Source organism: Varanus komodoensis, unplaced genomic scaffold (assembly GCF_004798865.1).
Source record: "Varanus komodoensis strain SLA01 unplaced genomic scaffold, ASM479886v1 scaffold3, whole genome shotgun sequence".
NCBI lineage: Eukaryota > Metazoa > Chordata > Lepidosauria > Squamata > Varanidae > Varanus > Varanus komodoensis.
The window spans coordinates 16,544,258-16,565,135 of record NW_025335761.1 but is presented as its reverse complement, the minus strand read 5'-3'; the positions used below and the strand labels follow the sequence as shown (position 1 = coordinate 16,565,135).

The window sequence follows — 20,878 nt, the reverse complement described above, 5'->3', positions numbered from 1 at the left end:
GCACTAGAATAAACTGTTTTTGGCTCTAAGTCTTGTCTCAGGCTCCATTTGACTTGGGGTCAGGGGTCCACCCAGGTTTGCCCTAGCCAGTGACCAGCTAAATTCAGTAACACCATTAATCTGCTTATTTAAATTCAGCTTAATCATTTTGATGTACAGATAGATAGATAGATAGATAGATAAAACTTTATTATGGTCAAAGACCAGCTCAATTCAAATAAATAAATAGATTTTTAGAAAAGAAGAAAATACTTTATTTATTTATTTATAAAATTTGTATGCCATCCAATTACTTGCATCATTAAAGGTTATCTGTCATAAAACCCCACTTGGATTAGTAGATACTTCAACACAATATACTGCTGCTATAGTTCATATCAGTCATCTTGAGTAAGTGGCATTCCCAGACTTAGTCTTCCATCCAGCAGCCGTGAAGAATTTAGTGACACTGTATGTTAACGTCAGATTCATGTCAGACAACAGTATATAGACATATGTTGTCCTGTATTGTCCAGGAAGCAATTCATCAGTGGGGAAATTAGTGCAGCACGAATATCCCTATGTGCACTGCAGCAGGATGTTCCCTGTAATTTCTATCTGTTCAATACCACAGGGGCAAAGGTACTCGGACCATGGGATCTTTTTATACCATCCCTCCAAAACTGCCAAGGGGAGTCTGTTAAGATGTGGGCCAAGGTAAAAGCCCTTCTGTGTTTGTGCAGTGCCAGTTGTCCAAGATAGGGTGCTTGATAGTTTCCATTGCCTGTTCAAAGATGTACAAATCAGTAGGTATAACTTTCATAGGTAAAATCATGCAAGCACCAACCCACCCCATCCTCCTCTTCTTCCCTGGAATAGCAACCCATTCTGCTCTGCTCCTTTGGAGCATCTTCTTTCTCTTTGGTATGCAGGCAGGGAAGATCATGCCATTGTAACTTTTTTACTGCTGCAACCTATTGGAAAGTGTTAAATGTGTTACATTTATAAAAGGACAAAGTGAGAACTGCTCAGGTATGCCATCTGGAATGATTTCTTGACAGCCAGTTATTCTTGAGAATAAATCTTTTAAAAGAAAACCTTCTCCTGTTGAGTATTTTGGGCATACACACACCAGGCTGTGGACTATGTCAACATTTGACATATATCTCTATGATCCCAAATAAATAATAAACTGTGGGTGGAGTCTGAATTGCCAGTTAACTAGCACACTATGGAGTATAATACCTCCAATTGACAATTTTGTGCATCAAAGCTAGAACAGATGGCTGGAGTTCCAAGTAGACATTCCTGTCTGATATCTCTCACAAGTTTTTTAAAAAATCAGACAAACACACACACACACACACACACACACGCATTGGCCCTGAGTGGTTCTTGGGGTTGGATATAAAATTTAAATCCATTTCTAAAAATCCTGCAGGAAAACCAAAATTTCTCAATGCAGCCAAAATAAATTTCCAGTTAACACTGTCAAAGGCTTTCTGCACATTCTAGGATATAATGGCAGTTGCATCTGGTCTATTCATATTTAGTGCAACCAGGACAACAGTCTGAAATTAGCAGCCCCATCTGTTGTTAATGACCCTAGTCTGATCCAGTTGGACTAACAGTGTAATAAATTTAGGGAGGTGTGAGAAATCCATTTTAGGGGTGAGAATCTGTTGGATTCCCAGACTCGCTAGCTTGCTTTCTCGAGGCCCTGAGTCCAACTTTCTGGCAAGTGCACTGAGATTTGCATGGTGCTTGCCAGGAATCAAGGCCCATGTCAGTGCTACACAAAAGGTTGCTGGTTGCATAACCAGTGTATCACAAGCATCTGTGGACTTCAGCTCAGTTTGCTTTCTAAGACAGGGCAAGCATAAGAAGAAGTCCACAAACTGAAGATGAGTTTCCATTCCATGGAGCTTCATCATAGTGCTAAAATTATTGTAGTATATCAGCCAATGTTACAGTTATTATTTTAATGCTGAGATTAATCAAAGATATAGGTCAATAATTAACACAGTAAATATGATCTCTATAAGCTTTAGGAATTATGAGAGTATTAACATTGTTAAGTACTGAGAACCTTATTCAAAAGAAAGTAGAAATAAAGCTTGGGAACTAAAATGTTAGGAAAATGTTTTGCAATATTCAGTTGGAAATTCATCTGGACCAGGTGATTTCCACATTTTGCTATTAGTTATAGCTTTTATAATTTCCTCAATATGCGAAGGTGCCAATAAGGACTGCCTTTGTCAACTAAGTAACGGAGAAGATTAACATGGGAAAGCATATATCACAATAGGCAGTATACAATTCAGAATAAAAATTTTTACATTTGTGAATTTACTTTTTTTAGGTTAGATTTACAGTTGTTCTGACAACAAAAGTTATATTCTAATATTTTCGTAGCTTGAGGTAATGGGCCAAAATCTTCCTGGGGCATTCACACAGGGATGTGCGAGGAATCCAGTTTGGGGGTAGAAAACATGGGCAATAACAGCACAAAAGCCCCATGTGTTCCAACAGTGTTGCCTATGGCGAATTCTGGGTGTCACTTGGTGCAACTGTGTCACCAGCAAGGAAATTTTGCAGCGGAGCGCATCCAGGAAATTGCAGGCTGTTGAGACAGAACATTGAATGTGTCTAGCTGGTCATATTCTTCGCTTGCCAGAATATTGATACCCGAATAATGCTGTATGATGGGAGGCACCAGAGGGAAAGTGGAGGTGGGGTAGACCATGCAAAACTTGGTGTCAGACATTAAAAGATGACTTACAGACAGTGGACATCGAACAGGAAGATGCTGAAGACGCTGCCATGGATAGGATTCGTTGGCAGAAGCTTGTTGCCGTATGTGCTTTGTGCAAAAGGAACCGATGGTGATGGCGAAGGTGGGGAGTCCCAGTGCATGGCTGGCATGATGGTGCAGAAAGGAAGGACCAGCTTTGTTAGGCACTGGGGCACATTTTGGGAAAGCTGGGCCTGTACAAAAAGGACAGGCTCCACTTGAGCCAAAATGGAGTCTGATTGCTGAGGCAAAACAGATAGAAAGTAGCAGAGACTCTTTTAACCTGAACCCTGGGGAAAGCTGATAGGAGCTGACAAGCACCTGGTTTGAGTTAAATTTCCCCTAAAGGGTAAAAATGGAAAAGTGTGATTGCACAACTTTAGAAGGAAAGGAAAGAAGTTATGAGCATATGGTGAAACATGATAGCCAAAGAGTCCTAAGTGCCAAACAGAAAATGCACATGACTGAGAAATCTGGCAGTATTTGAATAGAATCCATATATTTGTGTTTCTATGCAAATGCTATAAGCCTTTGAGCCAAAATAGTTCTGTGTTTTACAGAAGGACTTAGATATTGTAGTCATTATAGAAACCTAGTAAAACAGAGCATACCATTGAGATATGATCATCTCTGGATATAAAAGCTATAAAAGGAAACAGGGTGTTTCAGAGGTAGTATTGTTCTCTGGGTCAAAGAGGGCATAAAGTTCACCAGACTAAAAAACCTACAAAGTGCAGACTCCTTCACAACTATGCCCTGGAACAGGTGTCCATGGAACTGCCCAGAAGGGAGGCAATTCTGAATTTAATTCTTGGTGAGTTTTCCCAGAAGCTAGTACAAGATGTCAATATTGTTAAACCAACTGGAAACAGTTGTTGTTGTTGTTGTTGTTGTTGTTGCTGTTGTTGTTATAACATTTGTATGCCGCCCCTTGCCGAAGCCTCGGGGCGGCTTACAACACAATAAAATACATTGAAATACAATAGCACATAATAAATTACCATTAAATACAAAAATACAAAAAATACATTGAGTTACAAACATAATAATATAAAATTAAAATTATCAGTATAAAATAAGTAAATAAATAATATAGGAGGAGAAAAGAGAAGGAAGAAGAAGTTGCCCTGGCCAGATCATATATTTTAACAATTAAAATGATGTTTAAATAAAAAGGTCTTTACCTGGCGCCGAAAAACCAGTAACGACGGTGCCAGGCGGACCTCTTTGGGGAGTGAATTCCATAGGTTGAGCGCCACCGCAGAGAAAACCCTCCTCCGAGTACTTACTCTCCTAATTTCTTTCATGGAGGGTTCCCGGAGAAGGGACTCTCCCACAGATCTCAAGGGGCGGTCGGGCATATACGGACGTAAGCACTCGTTCAGGTAGCCCGGACCCAAGCCGTTTAGGGCTTTATAGGTCATAATCAACACCTTGAATTGGGCCCGGGCTTCAATGGGCAGCCAGTGAAGCTGACGGAGGACTGGAGTCATGTGAGCATAACGCCCCGTCCCCGTCAGCAACCTGGCAGCTCTATTTTGCACCAATTGAAGTGTTCGGACCGTCTTCAGGGGAAGCCCCACATAAAGCGCGTTACAGAAGTCTAGGCGGGAAGTCACCAGCGCGTGTGTCACCGTCACCAGGCAGTCGAACTCCAGGTAGGGGCGCAGCTGATTAATCAGCCGAAGCTGAAGGAAGGCGCTCCTCGCCCCCGCTGTCACCTGAGCTTCCAAAGAAAGCTCCGGGTCGAGGAGTACTCCTAAGCTGCGGACCTTATCCCTAAGAGGGAGTGTTGCACCATTCAGGACCAGGTCAAATCCACCCTCTCCGAAGCCCGATCCGCCAACCAACAGGACCTCCGTCTTGTCTGGGTTGAGTTTCAGTTTATTGGCCCTCATCCATTCCATTACCTCGGCCAAGCACCGGTTCAGCACAGCCACTGCCTCACCTGGATTAGTGGAAAACGAGAGGTAGAGCTGGGTATCATCAGCGTATTGATGATTCCGCAGCCCACACCTCCTGATGACCTCTCCCAGCGGTTTCATATAGATGTTAAATAGCAGAGGGGATAGAATGGAGCCCTGTGGTACTCCATGGCATAGCTGCCATGGCGCAGAGACATGGTCCCCCAGCACTACCTTCTGGAATCGACCGTTGAGATAGGAGCGGAACCATTGCAAAGCAGTGCCTCCAACCCTCAATCCCGCTAGCCTATCCAGAAGATACCACAGCGCTGTCAGATTTAATATATTTATTTAAGAGGAAGATTGTCAAAGGGATCTAACATAGTCATGTTTGACTTTGAAAGCAGAAACTAGACAAAACTTTAGAGGAAACTGTAAAACAGGTATTAATTCCTCAGAGCTAGGAATCGAAACTCTGATCCTCCTGTTTTGTCCCCCCAGCTGGCATGGCAAGGACCACGCTGCTTGCCCTCTGAGGTCAGGAAAGTGACCGTGGAGAGGGGATAAGGGGCACATTTCAGAGGAGGAAAGGAGACTGGAGTAACTGCTCTAGTCTCCTTCCCTCCTCCTCTGCAATGGGATCATTAGATAGCCCCTATAAAGGACAATCGTGCTAGTGAAAGCTGAAGGCAGAAGAATAAAAGGAAGACCAAATAAGAGATGAATGGAATCCACAAAGCGACAGCCTTGAATTTAGAAGAACTGAGCAGGGCTACTATGAATTGATATTATTTTGGAGGGCATTCACTCACAGAATTGCCCTAAGACAGAGATGACTTGACAGCACACAGCAACTACAGTTACCTGCTCTAGTAAGATAATCAGACAAGAGCAATATCCAGTATCATTTGTTAGAGAGGAATACTTTTGAAAAATACATTATGGGGGAAGTGTCATTGAAGGGCTTTTGTTTGACATGGTGGTTATCCAAAATTATGCACTAACACAAGTAATTGTATGTGTGTTGTACGCATGCACGACTGGAACTGCTGTAGTGATGTGGCACTATAGATGGGCAGAAGGAAAAAAATGGCCTGCATCTGTTCTACAACTCAGCAGCTGGCTCTGCTTCAAAGAATACTTGTTTCCTGCAAAGTAGGGCAAGGATGGACAGCTGAAGGCCAACCATGACTTGGTAAACTCCTTTGAGGCCTGATTTTCTAGGAAATTACCCACCACCGCTACCATCCAGATCCGTGAAATTAAACTCTCAGTGGCAAGGGAAGGAAAGAAGATACACAACTTCAAGGGCAGCACATTAAAAGATAGAATTTCATCTTATTTTAATCTTAGTTGAAGAAAAAGGTCTCCCTGCCCCCTGTCCAAGTAATGAAAAGGAATATGGATCAGCCTCAGGTTCTTGCCATTGATGTTGTGTGCAAAAGCAGAGTTCAAGAACAATAATGTGTACCTAGAGGTCCCTAAATTTTACTAAGGTTGACAAAATTTAATCTCTTTAGGGGTAAAGACTAAAGAGATTAAATTTTGCTGTTTTTCCACCTGGTGCTTAACTCTAGCCAGATCTATGACTTAGCCAAATCTAAGCCATGAGGAACTGTTGAGGAAGGAATTTGCATATATACGGAGATGCCACATCTATTGCAGAGGAGCAATAACCCACCTCTTCCTACACAAAAGAAAGACCAGCATTTGGCACCTGTTTTGGGGTCCTTTATATCATAGGTTTCCCATGAAACATCTTACCAGGACACATTGCAATTTACAGAGACAAGATATTAGGAGTGTACCTAATACAATAGTGAGGATGAGCATGTTCCTATCTTCTGGTAGCCCGTGTAGCCAGTCATTTCTCAACCATTCACTTCTTAGCCAGTGACTCCCTCCTTCTCTTCCTTAGCCATTCTGTTCCATTCTTGATCCTCCAAGCTCCACCCCCATTCCAAAGGAAGCCCATAGACTGTTGCTATGCACAGTCTTCCTCCTTCTCCTCTACTTCTAACAGCTGCAAGGGGGCTTCACTTTGAGGAGATGCAAGTGAATGTACATCGAAGATTTTGTTTCTATCTGGGAAAATGACTAGCAGTTTCTCATGGGTACTCATGATATTCTTGAGAAATATCGTAGTGGAGACAGCTGCTCATAAATTGCCTCAGGGTTTTAGATATGCCTCATATGAGGTGACAATCCCAAGGAAACTGACACCCAGGTTTGGAACGCAAGAACCATGGGATACCAGCTATCTGCTGCAGCTTCGGGAGAAAAGGTATATACTACACCTTGAGCGGAAGAGTGGCTTTGTCCCTGAACAATTCCCTATCTTCACCTACAGCAAGGAAGGGCACCTCCAAGTGGACTATCCATTCATCAGAGATGACTGTTTTTACCATGGCTTTGTACAAGGCAAGCCCTCAGATATTGTCACCATCAGTACTTGCCTAGGGGGACTCAGTGGACTCTTGAGATTAGAAAATGAGACTTATGAAATTGAACCTGTTGAGACATCTGCTACTTTTCAGCATGTGGTGTTTCAGTTGGAACAAAGGGAAGACACAGTTCTCATGAGATGTGGGCTAACAGAGCAAGGGCAAAGTCTTCAAAACTCCATGGTCCAGAAGGCAGAACATGTAGTAGCCGAGAATGTTCCTTCTGAAAGAGACAAATGGACTCACATCAGGTTTGCAAAGCTTGCAATGGTAGTTGAACATGAAAGATATGTGAAATTTGGCAGAAATGAAACTCTTATTGCTGTACAAGTTCTGAATATTGTCCATACCACAAATTCAATGTATAAGCCACTTTCTCTTCAGTTGTCTGTAGTAGGTCTGGAGATCTGGTCAGAAAAGAACCTCATAGAAATTTCTGAGAGCCTAGAAGACACGCTTTCGTTTTTCAATACATGGAGAACAAATTCATTGCTCAAACGTCTAAACAATGATGCTAGTAACTTATTTGTGTATAAGAGTTTCGGAAGTGCACTTGGATTAGCATATGTAGGAGGAATTTGTGATAACCGTTATGGATCTGCTGTTGAATCATATAGGACTTCCAGTTTGTTCCATATTTCTAACACATTTGCCCATGAACTAGGACATGTTCTTGGCATGAGGCATGATGGACAATACTGCCATTGTGGTACAAAAGCATGCATTATGGCTGCATTTCAGGCAAACATTGATAAATTTAGCAATTGCAGTTACCAGCAGTATTTTGTAAAGAGGAACACACCTTGTTTGTTAGTTCCACCAGATCCTGATAAAATTTATCAGTTAAAATACTGTGGCAACCAAGTAGTGGAAAATGGAGAGCAATGTGACTGTGGTTCAAAAACTCAGTGTGAGTCAGACCTATGTTGTCAGTCAAATTGTATGTTGCGTCCAGGTGCTGTATGTGATACTGGACAGTGCTGTGAGAACTGTCAGTATCGTTCAGCTCAGTTCATTTGCAGAAAGAAGACTGGCAACTGTGATCTTCCTGAGTACTGCAACGGGACTTCAGGGTGGTGTCCTGAAGATGTTCACGTACAGGATGGTGCCCCATGCAGTGACGGTGCGCACTGCTATCACGGGAAGTGTACTACTCTCAGTGGGCAGTGCAAAATGATCTTTGGTGGCAAAGCAACTGTTGGTTCGGAAGCTTGCTTCAGAGAGGTGAACACTCAAGGTGATCGCTTTGGCAACTGTGGCCGTAAACACGGAACTTATAGCAAGTGTCACATGAAGAATATCCTGTGTGGCCGAATCCAGTGTGAAAATGTGCATAGCATTCCTTCTTTGGAGGAACACAATACTGTAGTTCAAACAGCCATTGACAACAAGCAATGCTGGGGTATTGACTATCACAGTGGGGTGGAGATAGCTGACATTGGAGCAGTGAAGGATGGGACTCCTTGTGGCACTGACATGATGTGCATTCATGGACGATGCAAGAATGTGTCCTTCTTGAAGTATGATTGTGATGTCACAAAGTGCCATAATCGGGGAATATGCAACTCCCAGAAACATTGCCACTGTGATTATGGCTGGGCACCTCCAGACTGCCTAAGCAAAGGCTACGGTGGCAGCATCGACAGTGGGCCCCCTCCACCACAGAAGCGTCGCACGACTTTTTTCAGAGGAGCTATTATTGCAGTAACTGTATATTTCCTTACTGCTACTGTTGTTAATTTAGGCCTGGCTGTGTATTACAGCAATGGGCTTATACACCAGTTTAGAAGATTGAGGGCAAGATTTCATCCAGGTGAATCAATGCAGGAAGAAAGGGCACAGTAGATTTTTCAAAAATGAACAAATATGTACCCAGGAGATAATGCAGAGTATTATGCAAGTGGATTTCAGTGTGGATGTTTTTATCATTATTTTTAAAGCTGTTTTTCAGTGTAATTCATTTCCAAAGCTGCGGTTCATTAATAGAGATGAAACCCCTTCATATATGCTGAAACCATATCAGACAGTTCATGGTTTAGCTCACCAGAGTATTATGCCTTCTAAGAAAAGGTCTGCATCAAATATGAGTTTATTTGAATAAAACCAACATAAACACTCAGGCTGTTTGAATAAGCAAGTTCCTATACTCAACTTGTGCTGGCAGTCCAGGTATAATGTTGCCATCAAATCCCCTAACAGTTGTGGAATACAGATTTTTGCTATTTCAGTGATTTTATGTCATTGTAGTAAAGGCCCTGTAAAAAGGATACTGATAATTACAGAAACAAAAACATTCATGATATGATGAAAGCAATAATCTATATACAACAGTCTATAAGAATACTAATTATTTAAACTACAAGAGACACAAATTACACACTGAAAGCATAGCGAACACACACACAGAATATATCAAAATGTTCTCCCTCTATCTCTGTCTCTTCCTATATATACAGCAAAATATATAGTGAAGTCTATACAATATAGGAGGGGTGTGACACTCCACAAAATTCCATCAGAGCATATGAAATCTTTTAATATTTGAATTGTTCTTTCTGAAGAAATCTCAGTGTAAGGTTTGCACATTGAGCTCTTTTAGACAATAAACAGTCATGGAAAATGGGAGGGAGGAATCAGCTCCCTCCATTTGTAAATAAATGACAAGGGAATGAGGTTACAAGCAGTAAGTACATTTCTAGTATATATAGGTTCCTCTGAAGCTTCAAAGTTCTTTGTGGTCTCTGTGCATCACACAGATGGGCTCTGTGCCTGCGTGGAGTTCCTTGCCGGGAAGGTTTAATAGCTGACAGTGTTTTGGCAGGAATGCCTCCCCACCAGCACCTGTATAAAGAGGAGTAGCTCCCGCCATTTCCCTCAGTTCTTCTTCGATCGCCTACAGTTTCTTGGGAAGTTCTTTCTCTTCCCTGTTATTTCCTCAGAGCATTTTCCCACTCCTGCATGGTGGAGGGGTGATCAAAGGACCTTTCGGTATCAAAACCACACGGAGCCACTGACTGCGGAGCTGCCCATGGGAGCCCCTCTTACACACGTAAGTGGTTTGGGCAGAGAAGTTCCTTCTTTCTCTGCCCCCAAATGGACAGGGCGCAACATCATCCCCAACATTTCAGAGGAGGAAGACAATGCCTCCAAGTACTGCCAAGGTCACAGGCTGGCAGATAGGGACAGGAGAGGGAGGCAGTGCCTGTTTTAAGAGCTGCCCCTTGCATACCTTCTTATCACCCCCTCTAATTTTAATTTTCAGGACCATCTCTCTCCTCATTTGAGTGTGTGGCAGGCAGTTACATCGGACAACGAGGTGCTGTCTAACATCCAGGGAGGTTACAAGGATCAAATTTGATGCCCTCCCACCCATTGGCTCTATGCATGCAACACCAGTATCTCCAACATTCTTGGAAGAGATTCATTCACTCCTATCAAAGAAGGAGATAGCACAAATTCTGATTGCTTCTGTTCACTGTTTTCCTCATGATACTTCACTATACTGAAAAGGGATGGAGGGCTTTGGCCAATCCTGAACCTGAGAGATCTTAACTTTTTATCCCTCCTAAAAAGTTCTGGATGGTCACTTGCAAGGGATTCTCCCCATTCTCCAGCATGGAGAATGGTTTGCATCCATTGATCTCAGGGATGCTTATTTCCACATCTCCATTGCACCTTGCCATAGACATTTCCTTCATATCCAAGGCAGGAGAGAAATGTTCCAATTTTCTGTTTAACCTTTTGGACTCTCTCCTCTCCTCAGGGCTTTTATGAAGTGTATGGCCACGGTGTGTGCCCATTTTCATCAGCACAGAATTCAGTATTCAGTGGATGACTAGTTGTTGGCTGCTCCAACCAGGACAGAACTGCTTGCTGTGACTCAGACCATGTGCCATCTGGTGGACAGACTGGGTCTTCACATACACTCAGAATACCTGCTCTTTCCCCTTCCCAGTCCTCTCTTTTCACTGGGGCATGCACAGACTCCACCCAAGTGGCAGCATATCTCCCAAACTCAAGGGCAGCAGCACTGATCGAGAGAGCCTCCCAACTTCAACAGCAACACATTGTTTTGGCTCTCCAAATTCAATGGCTCCTTGTTTCTTGTGGCAGTGACTATGTCAGTACTTCCTTTGGCCTGGCTCCAGAAGCAACCACTTCAGCTGTGGTTCATTCATTCTTTCAACCCAGCAGTCAACTACCCATTGAAGCACTTGCAGACGTCCACAGCAGTCTGTTCCAGCCTTTCCTGGTGGATACATCTTAGTACCTTTCCAAGGGAATGCTGTTCCTCAGTCCAGAGCAATTGTTTACAGTGACAATGGAGGCCTCCTTCCTTAATCCCACAGTGGCTCACTGCGAATACAAGGAACGTGAAAGTAATTAGGAGGGTGGGTACTCAGAGGAGGGCTTTCTCTGCGGTGGCGCCTAAGTTATGGAACGCGCTCCCCAGAGAGGTCCACCTGGCGCCGTCGTTATTTGTTTTTCGGCGCCAAGCAAAGCCCTTTTTATTCAAGCGGCATTTTAACTGTTAATATTATTGGATTTTATCTGGCCAGGGTGGCTTATTTTATACTGTATTTCTTTTTTTTAATTTAATGTTTATATTTTTGATTTATATTATAATTATTTTAACTTATTGTTGTAAGCTGCCCCGAGGCTTAGGCGAATGGGGTGGCATAAAAATGTTTTAATAAATAAATAAATAAATAAACGTGGGAGGAGCCAGAGGCCCACAGGCATACAGACAGTAGGAAGTCTGTTTTTACTTCGAGCAGCTGGGCTTTGCTTTTATGCGTATGGCAGACATAAACTAATGCTGTACTTGGGAAGATCAGAAGCATCCGCTCCTGCGCAATCAAAACAAAAATAATTCCAAAGCCGATGACACTACTGTGCAAAAATATAATCGAGTTTGCAAGCTTTTAATTTATTTTTAAAGCTGGTTTTTATGGGATTGTCTCCTAGGCATATTAGTTTACAAAAACGCTATTCAGTGAAGCTTGATTCTTAAAGGTTGGAATTTTATTTATTTATTTATTAAAACATTTTTATGCCGCCCCATTCGCCGAAGCCTCGGGGCGGCTTACAACATAGATAAAACAATAAGTTAAAATATCCATATAAAATAATCTTAATTAAAACACACATTATAAAATAAGCCGCCCTGGCCAGATAAAATTCAATTGTATTTAGCATTTAAAATGTTGCTTAAATAAAAAGGTCTTAGCCTGGCGCCGAAAAACAAATAACGACGGCGCCAGGCGGACCTCTCTGGGGATAATTCTTATTCTGGTATAGGAGAGCCTTCAAGAGTTGGAACCACTTCCTCTGAATAAGGTATACCTGCTGGCACCCATGGCCCCTCTTATCATGCACCCCCATAGCCTCCTGAGGAAGGGGTCTGTGCTTTGCATTCTCCTGCAGCTTTGCCCACTAATCGCTCCTGGCATTGACTGCAAAACTAGGCACTGGCTAAGGAAGACTGGCCCTAGGGGCTGAACACGTATTGCAAGCTTCAGGTAGAGACACATTGCAATTAGATGCAATTAATGCATCTAAAAAACAAAATTACATGCTGCTGAGCAGTAGTAACAAGAAAGAAGGGTGGGGTGGGCCTGTTGGTGATTCAGTGTACTGTATGGAACTATACATTTCAGAACTCACTCTGAACAAATTGTTTAATTTCTCCATTGAACAGTAACATAGCAGAGCACTAGAGAGACACACAGCTTAAATGTGTTCATCAAGCAGCAGTGCCATAGGACTCGGAGACTGCATTCCCAGCAACTCTGCAGAAGCCCCCAGTCCCGGAGGCTTCCAAATCCAGCAGGGTGGGAGGAGATGCAGCCAGCTGGGTCTGTCTGTGCTGGTTCTGAGGAAGCAGATTTCTAACACTTGCTTCCAAGGACAGAGTGCAGTCTTCAACCTCGGAGTTGCTGGAGGAAGGAATCCAAGCCATCCTGTGGTCCCCAGGAGGCTTACCCAGGGACTATAAAATTTCCCTTTGAATTAAATTAAAAATCCCTAGGGCTGAATTTCACACTTTTTACACAGAATCTGTCTTGGTTGCAGTGAATGCCAGACAGAAGGTCTGTAACCAGGCAGGCTTGTTGTTGGCTAATGCTTGTCTGTCCAGAACATTAAAGGAAAACATAATGCAGAGTGGGTCAAAAACACCACAGTTATACTGTCCCAGAAGGGAGGGCAGATAAGAACAAAATGAACTTTGTGTAACCCACAGCTAACACGCTAGCCTGACCTCGAATACAGTAATCAAAGGGACAGTGGAAACTGGTTCTAGCCACCACGAAAGTTGCAAATGTGCAGGGAGTAAGAACATGGCAAGTCTGTGTGAATCTGGAGCAGATAAGAAATAGACATGGGAAATGTCTGGTCCTGACAGAAGACAAGACTCTTTGCAGCTAACAGCAGTGGGGGGGTGTGGCTACACTGATGCGTGATCACACATGCCTTCCCTGCATGAAAGCAACTGCGATTGTGGCCATCTCTCCACTTGGGGGTGGGGGTGGGGAGATGGCCGCGATTGCAGTTGCTTTTGTGCAGGGAAGGTGTGCATGATCAGAGGCACACTGCTGCAGGAAAGAAGGGCGCAGCACAGCACAGCCACGGGCAGATGGCCCAGATTGTGCCCGTCTTTCCTGCAGGAGCATGCCTGTGATCATGGACGCCTTCCCTGCACAAAAGCAACTGAGATCATGGCCATCTCTCCACTCGGGGGGAGGGGGGGAGATGGCTGCGATCTTGGTCACCACCCAATGTGGTGTTCGCAAACCACATCAAAATTTTAATGAAATTTTTGTTCATGACCCGATTGTTCGTGAACCAAGGCGTTCGTGAGCTGAGGTACCACTGCACAATATTATACATAATACAATGAATAATATCAATAAGATATAGCCACAATCCCCCACACATCCAAAATACCACCCAGGAGGAATACCTGGGTCGGCTTGGCTCCCTGCTCCTTGCCGGCTCCTTTGAAGTATCTCTCCTCTCCCCGTCATCCTCAATGGTGCCGCCATTTTCCCACAAATGGCAATGCCAACCGAGGTCGAGTTGGAGACCATGGGGAGAGCACAGGTGGCCCCCACACTGGTCTGTGGCAGGCGAGAATATCATTCCCAATATTTTCAGATTTGTAAAGTTCCTGAATGGAATTGGCATGGGCTTGAAAGTCTTTTTCATCAGTGTGGTACAGCTGAGATGGATGTAGTTGGATTTCATCGCTGAAATGAGAACTCATTGTGGCAATAAGCAAGTGCAGGTGAAAATGTAGATGGGCTGTTGTAGAGCTGCCATTCTGTAGATTGGTTGGGAGGGCTTGGCAATATTTTTCTGTTCCTTGTTTGTTTAAATTACAGACATCTATTTAATCTGCCAGTTTGTAATGCTTCTCTATTATTGTGCTAAAAGTCTTCAGACTAGTTCCCTTGTGCGGCTCCATTATTCCCAGCAACTCTTGTATGATTATGGTAATTTCCACTGCATCTAACTTCACCAGTTGCAGAGCTTGGCTGACTGGCTCAAGTGTCAAAGAATGCTTGCTTAAGATCACAAGACAAGCAATAAGATGAGTCTGTGATAGTATGAGTGGCACAAAAGTGGTTTTGTTTCAGTGCTACTCAATCCTGCCAATTTCTTGAGTGGTCAGACAGTAACTGGTGTAATTTTCTGCAAACACATGGATGCCCTTGATTTTTTGAGGCCAGCGTGTTTCAAGTAACAATGCTATGTTGAGTATTGGATGTTATATATGAGTTCTCACACAGAAAAAATAATGATTGCTTTAACTGTGTCACCTGTGTTACATACAACACTTACACTTTTCATATTATTTAAAGTAAGGTAAATCTATGGAATGAAGAATGAACAAAGGTTCCCTGAGGATAGATCATCCTGATTTGTGCTTAACCCCACCTCCTCCTGCAGTACTTGAACAACATGTTCAACAAGCTTACCGACATCTAGTCCAAAATCAGAGCACGCAGGTAAAACTGTATTAGCTATGCTTCCTGCAGTTTGGTCTAAGATTGAAATTGAACTCAAGGAATTCTTCACATATACACTTAAATCCCATTACCTTCTTCCACAAACTTTATATCTAGATACAGTTGTTTGTCTGCTAAAACTCAGAATTTCAGAGAACGATTAGCTTTGTATGTAAGCAGCCCAGAGAGCCTATGGCTAATCAGGTGCCATATAAATCAAATCAATCAATAAATATTCCCTCAAAATTTGGTCAAAGCACTTTATTCATTAATTCAGCATGTCTTCAGATTGATACTTAGCATTGTCTGCCCCCATTTCCTTTAAAAAACAAAAACAAAAAACAAATTTTCTGGTCTCTGGCTTACCATGAAGTCCTGCTGATATAGTAAATAAATATTACACAAAACAGACCAATGGTTTTGCATATTCTAGTTATTTTATCGAAGGGGGTTTCTTCATGCTTTTATTCTGCTGTGTGTTAAACAGGTTTTGAGAGAAAGGCAGTGTTGAAGAGATAAGTGTTTAAATTAATAAGCCCACACAGTCTAGTTGTCATACGTTAGCTGCAACAAACTGCCTTTGATGTTGCCTCAGCAGTTTACCTGCTCCTACTATTTCTTCCATCCCATCCCCTCTGTGCAGGGGGTAGTCCTGTTTATACATTTATATTCTCCCCTTTTCCTCTTAGAAGGAATGTCAGGTGCCTCACATGGCCCTCCTCCTCTTCATTTATTCTCACAATCACTCTTTGAGATGGATTAGGTTGAGAAACAGTGGCCCTAAGTCACCTGGTGTGTTTCGTGGCAAAGTGCTGACTAGAATGCAGGTCTCCTACGTCCCAGTCCAACATTTGAACTACTGTACCATGCAGGCTCTTAATCCTATGCATGGCCTTAGCTAGGGCCAACCCGAGTGGACCCCAGACCCAAGTCAGAAGGAGCCTGAGATGAGACTTAGAGCCAAAACCAGCTTTATTCTAGTGCACTATAGAATAAAGGGGACATTCAGCCCAAAGCAGTGTCTCAAAAGTTGCACCTCAGTACATGCGTTTTATACCCTAGGAAACAATTAGGTCACCTAATACACTTCTAATGCGTCAGTACATCAATGTAGCCACCCCCCCCCCCCCTACTGCTGTTAGCTTCAAAGAGTCTCGTCTTCTGTCAAGGACCAGACATTTCCCATGTCTATTTCTTATCTGCTCCAGATTCACACAGGCTTGGCATGTTCTTACTCCCTGCACATTTGCAACTTTCGTGGTGGCTAGAACCAGTTTCCACTGTCCCTTTGATTACTGTATTCGAGGTCAGGCTAGTGTGTTAGCTGTGGGTTACGCAAAGTTCATTTTGTTCTTATCCGCCCTCCCTTCTGGGACAGTATAACTGTGGTGTTTTTACTATGTGGCCTTCCTGTGGCCAACTACTTTTGGGGCCTTCCTCTGGCCAATTACCTTTGGGGTGTTTTGGGCTGCCGCAATTGGCAACACAAGCATGAAAACAAATACGCCTGTATATTAGTACTAAGCCCAATGATGCCTTATCTAAATGTATACCTCACATCTCCACTCTACCACTGTCTCCCTTGGATGATCGTCTGTTTCCCTGACCTCTGCGCCTCACGTTCCCATCACACCTGCCACTTCTTCTTGTCGTGCTTTCTGCCAGCACTTGCTCTTGCACTTTCTTCTTGGGACTTCCTTTGCCCTTCTCCTCCCATGTTGTTAGGACCCTGCCTCACCAACCCCCCACCATTCCAAAGAGAACCCCACTGACAGTTGCTACAGACAGAATCTCCTCTAAGCCTGCCTTCCCTCCTTCCTATTTGTTCCTGGCCTGCCAACAGGTGTAGAGGGCTACTCTGACTAGCCCAAGACATCAGAGGGGCTGCGGTGCTCTGAAGGATTATTTTCTCTGAACCAGAAAATGATGCATCATGTTGTACAGCTGGTGCTACTGTTCTTACAAGGTGCCCTTGGAGAGATGGCTGCTCAAAAACTGCCTCTGGGTTTTAAATATGCATCGTATGAGGTGACCATTCCAAGGAGACTTACGCCCAAGTACGGACAAGAAGAAAATTGGGATGTCAACTACCTACTGCAAATTGAGGGGAAGGCTCATATAGTGCACCTCATGCAGAAGAAGGGTTTTGTTCCTAAACATTTCCCGGTCTTCAGCTACAGTAAGAATGGGGACCTCCAGCTTGACTACCCTTTCATCAGGGGTGACTGTTTCTACAATGGTTTCTTACAGGGCAAACGTCACTCTTTGGTCACTCTGAGCATGTGCTCGGGGGGGCTTAGGGGTCTCTTGCAATTTGAAAATAAGACCTATGAAATTGAACCTGTCCAGCCATCTGCCACCTTTCAACATGTGGTGTATCAGCTGGAAAGAGAGGAAGGTGCAGTGGGCACGATGTGTGGGGTAACAGAACAGGAGCAAAGCCGTCAAGGGGCCATGATCCAAACCAGAGGGAATTTTGCAGCCAAAGTTTCCAAAGGAGAGTGGTGGACACACAGCAGGTATGCAGATATTGCAATTGTCGTGGAACATCAGCGATACCTCATGTTTCACAAGAATGAAACTTTGGTTGCCATGCATGCTCTAGAGATTGTCCATATTGCAAATACATTCTATAAACCACTTGGTGTTATTGTGTCCCTAGTTGGGCTAGAAATATGGTCAGAAAAGAATCTCATAGAAGTTCCTAACAAAATAAGTCCACTGCTTAACACTTTCAATTCATGGAGGACAAAAACACTAAATAAATATCTGCCAAATGATGCCGGTCACTTATTTGTACATAGGATCTTTGGACAGACAGCTGGATTAGCATACACCGGAACCATTTGTAGTTCCCAGTGGGCATCTGCTGTTGAATCGTATGTCAGATTCAGTGTGTCCTTTTTTTCTGTTCTGTTTGCCCATGAACTAGGGCATAACCTTGGCATGAACCATGATGGCATCTACTGTCAGTGTGAAAGAGAATCCTGCATCATGGCTGAAGCGCCATCTGAAGTTGACAAGTTTAGTAATTGCAGCTATAATGATTATTCTAAACTAAGGAACTCTAATTGCTTGTTGGTTCAGTCAGACCCTGAAAAGAGATTTAGGCTGAAATACTGTGGCAATAAAATACTGGAAGCTGGAGAACAATGTGACTGCGGTACCAAAAGTCAATGTAAATCGGATCCATGTTGCCAATCGGATTGTAAGTTGCGTCCAGGTGCTGTTTGTAATATTGGACTGTGCTGTGCCATGTGTAAGTATCGTTCAACTGGAAGTATTTGCAGAAAGAAGACTGGCAACTGTGATCTTCCTGAGTACTGCAACGGGACTTCACAGTGGTGTCCTGAAGATGTTTATGTACAAGATGGTGCCCCATGCAGTGACGGTGCGCACTGCTATCACGGGAAGTGTGCCACTCTCAGTAGGCAATGCAAAATGATCTTTGGCAAGGAAGCAACTGTTGCTTCAGAGAGTTGTTTCAGACTACTGAATGCTCAAGGGGATCGATTTGGCAACTGTGGCATTAGACGAGGACGTTATGCTAAATGTAAACAAAAGAATATATTTTGCGGTCGCATTCAGTGTGCTAGAGTGCAGGCATTACCTTCTTTGACGGAAGATAGCACCATAATTCAGACAAGCATAGGTAAGCAGAAATGCTGGGGTACTGACTATCATCTCGGAATGGAAGGAGCTGATGTTGGAGCAGTGAATGATGGTACTCCCTGTGGCACCCAAGGAATGTGTATTCAGGGGACATGCAGAAACATGTCCTTCTTGAAGTATGATTGCAGTCCCACAAAGTGCCACAATCGGGGAATGTGCAACTCCCGCAAACATTGTCACTGCGACTATGGCTGGGCACCTCCTGACTGTCTAAGTAAAGGCTTTGGTGGCAGCATTGACAGTGGCCCGCCTCCACCAAAAAGGATTGGTTTCCTTGCAGCAATTATTCTAGGAACATTATTTCTAATGACTGCTTCTGTTTACCTGGCCATACATTACAGGACAGCACTCAGACAGCAGTTTAGAAGCATAAGTTCAAGAATCTATCCAGCAGAATCAGTTGAGGTTGGAAACCCGCAGTAGATCACAATTTACAAAGCATCAAAATGGGGTGGGGGGATGTATAAAATTATATTTGAGTTTGTAAGCTTTTCATTAATGTTAAAGCTTCTTTTTGATAGAATTCATCTGCTAACAAAATCTTGTGTTCACCTAGATGTTTTTTGCTAACATGGAAGTTTTTCTGTCAGTAACTGGGAGCAATCTCTTTCTATTGGAGTGGGTGGGGGGGTACTGTTTTCAAATGGAAGGATGCATAAGCTCATTAGCAACATAAGCATTGAAGCTATTAGGTAATTGTTACATGCGGCTAAGATGGCAAGAAAAACCCCTCATGTCAGTGGAAGAAAAAGTTATGTTAATGTAACATACAGCCATCACAAAAATGATGCCAATAGAAAGTCTACAAGACCACAAACAGGAAAAAAAGTTTCATGCACATACACACACACACACAGTATACCTTGAAATATCAAAATCTTCCATCCAATATGGATATAAAATTGTCAGTGGAGATATTGCATAATATTCTGAGTAATTCTTTCTGAATAAATCCTGAAACAAGACTGATTTTTCAGTCTCTCTTGGACTGCATTTATTTAGTTTTTGGAAATATACATAATCAGAAAAGCATTCATTTTCTGCATTTTGATTCATGTGCCTTATGTGGAGGTAAAATTACATTGTTTGCACAAATGGGTACAGATTTAAGGAAGCACAAAACCTTAGGGGGAAATACCTAAGCATGGTGGGAGCTGAACTTCCCCAGGAGCCACTGGAGACTACATGGGAGATGCAGGGTGGGGTAGAATGGGACATCCTAGAAAGTACATCTTGTTAGCTGAAACTCTGTTTCTCCATGCTGCAACATTTTGTTGTAGGTCCCACATCTATATATATTTACAGCAAACTCAGTCATGGTTATGTAGGCAAAACTTGGTGACTGGGAAACAAAAGGGAATTATCAGTGTGTTTGAGAAACAGCGCAGTTTGCAAAAGAAAGACCTTTGGTAAGGTGGGGGAACCGAAGTGAAAACTCAGTCCATAAAACAAAGTGGCTCTTGTACGCTGGAAGGCAGAAGAAAGGAAAAACAGGTTGGAAAGAGACTAATGTATGGTAAAAGAAGACATGGCCCACTGGTAGATGGAATAGTCATCAAAAATATTACACACTGCAACGTTTCATTCTGCTTTGATGATGACGACCTCAACGACGATGTTACAACCTGCTTGCCCTCCTTTTCCTTAGCAACTCACAAGGAGTCTCAAAGAGTGCCTAGGTTGAAAGACTTGCTCAGTGAACTGCATGGATAAATGAGGAATTAAACCATCTCCACGAAGCTGAATTAGCCCAACACTTTGAACAATATGGCACCCTCACTCTCAGTACTTAGGGGTGGACTGTGCATGTTCAACTAATGCATATTAAATATTCTGCAGACACAACCTAATTATTTCAAAGTTAGCACACGTCAGGAGTACTTCATTTTTGGAAACTGTGGGATCATACCAAATAGGAGAAATAGAGTGAATCGTACTCCTCCCCCCCCCCCCCCGTACCCTAGGGCAGCCTTCTCCTACTCATGCTAGCTGGGGCTAGGGACTTGTTCTCCAACACACCTGGAGGGCCCAGTTTGAGAACAGCTGTTGCCGGAAATGCTTAAAAAAAAAGAA

At 43.2% G+C, this 20,878-nt stretch overlaps 2 protein-coding genes across 2 annotated transcripts; both read left to right on the top strand.

Moving 5' to 3' along the window:
- Positions 1–6,770: 6,770 nt before the first annotated feature.
- LOC123026279 (disintegrin and metalloproteinase domain-containing protein 20-like) lies at positions 6,771–10,479 on the top strand. Its single transcript, XM_044435712.1, has 2 exons — positions 6,771–8,825; positions 10,384–10,479. The coding sequence occupies exons 1-2, from the start codon at positions 6,771–6,773 to the stop codon at positions 10,477–10,479; spliced, it is 2,151 nt and encodes a 716-aa protein (XP_044291647.1).
- A 6,577-nt stretch (positions 10,480–17,056) lies between these two features.
- Positions 17,057–19,228, top strand: LOC123026278 (disintegrin and metalloproteinase domain-containing protein 20-like). The gene has a single exon (XM_044435710.1). The coding sequence runs from the start codon at positions 17,057–17,059 to the stop codon at positions 19,226–19,228; it is 2,172 nt and encodes a 723-aa protein (XP_044291645.1).
- The last annotated feature ends 1,650 nt before the right edge of the window (positions 19,229–20,878 follow it).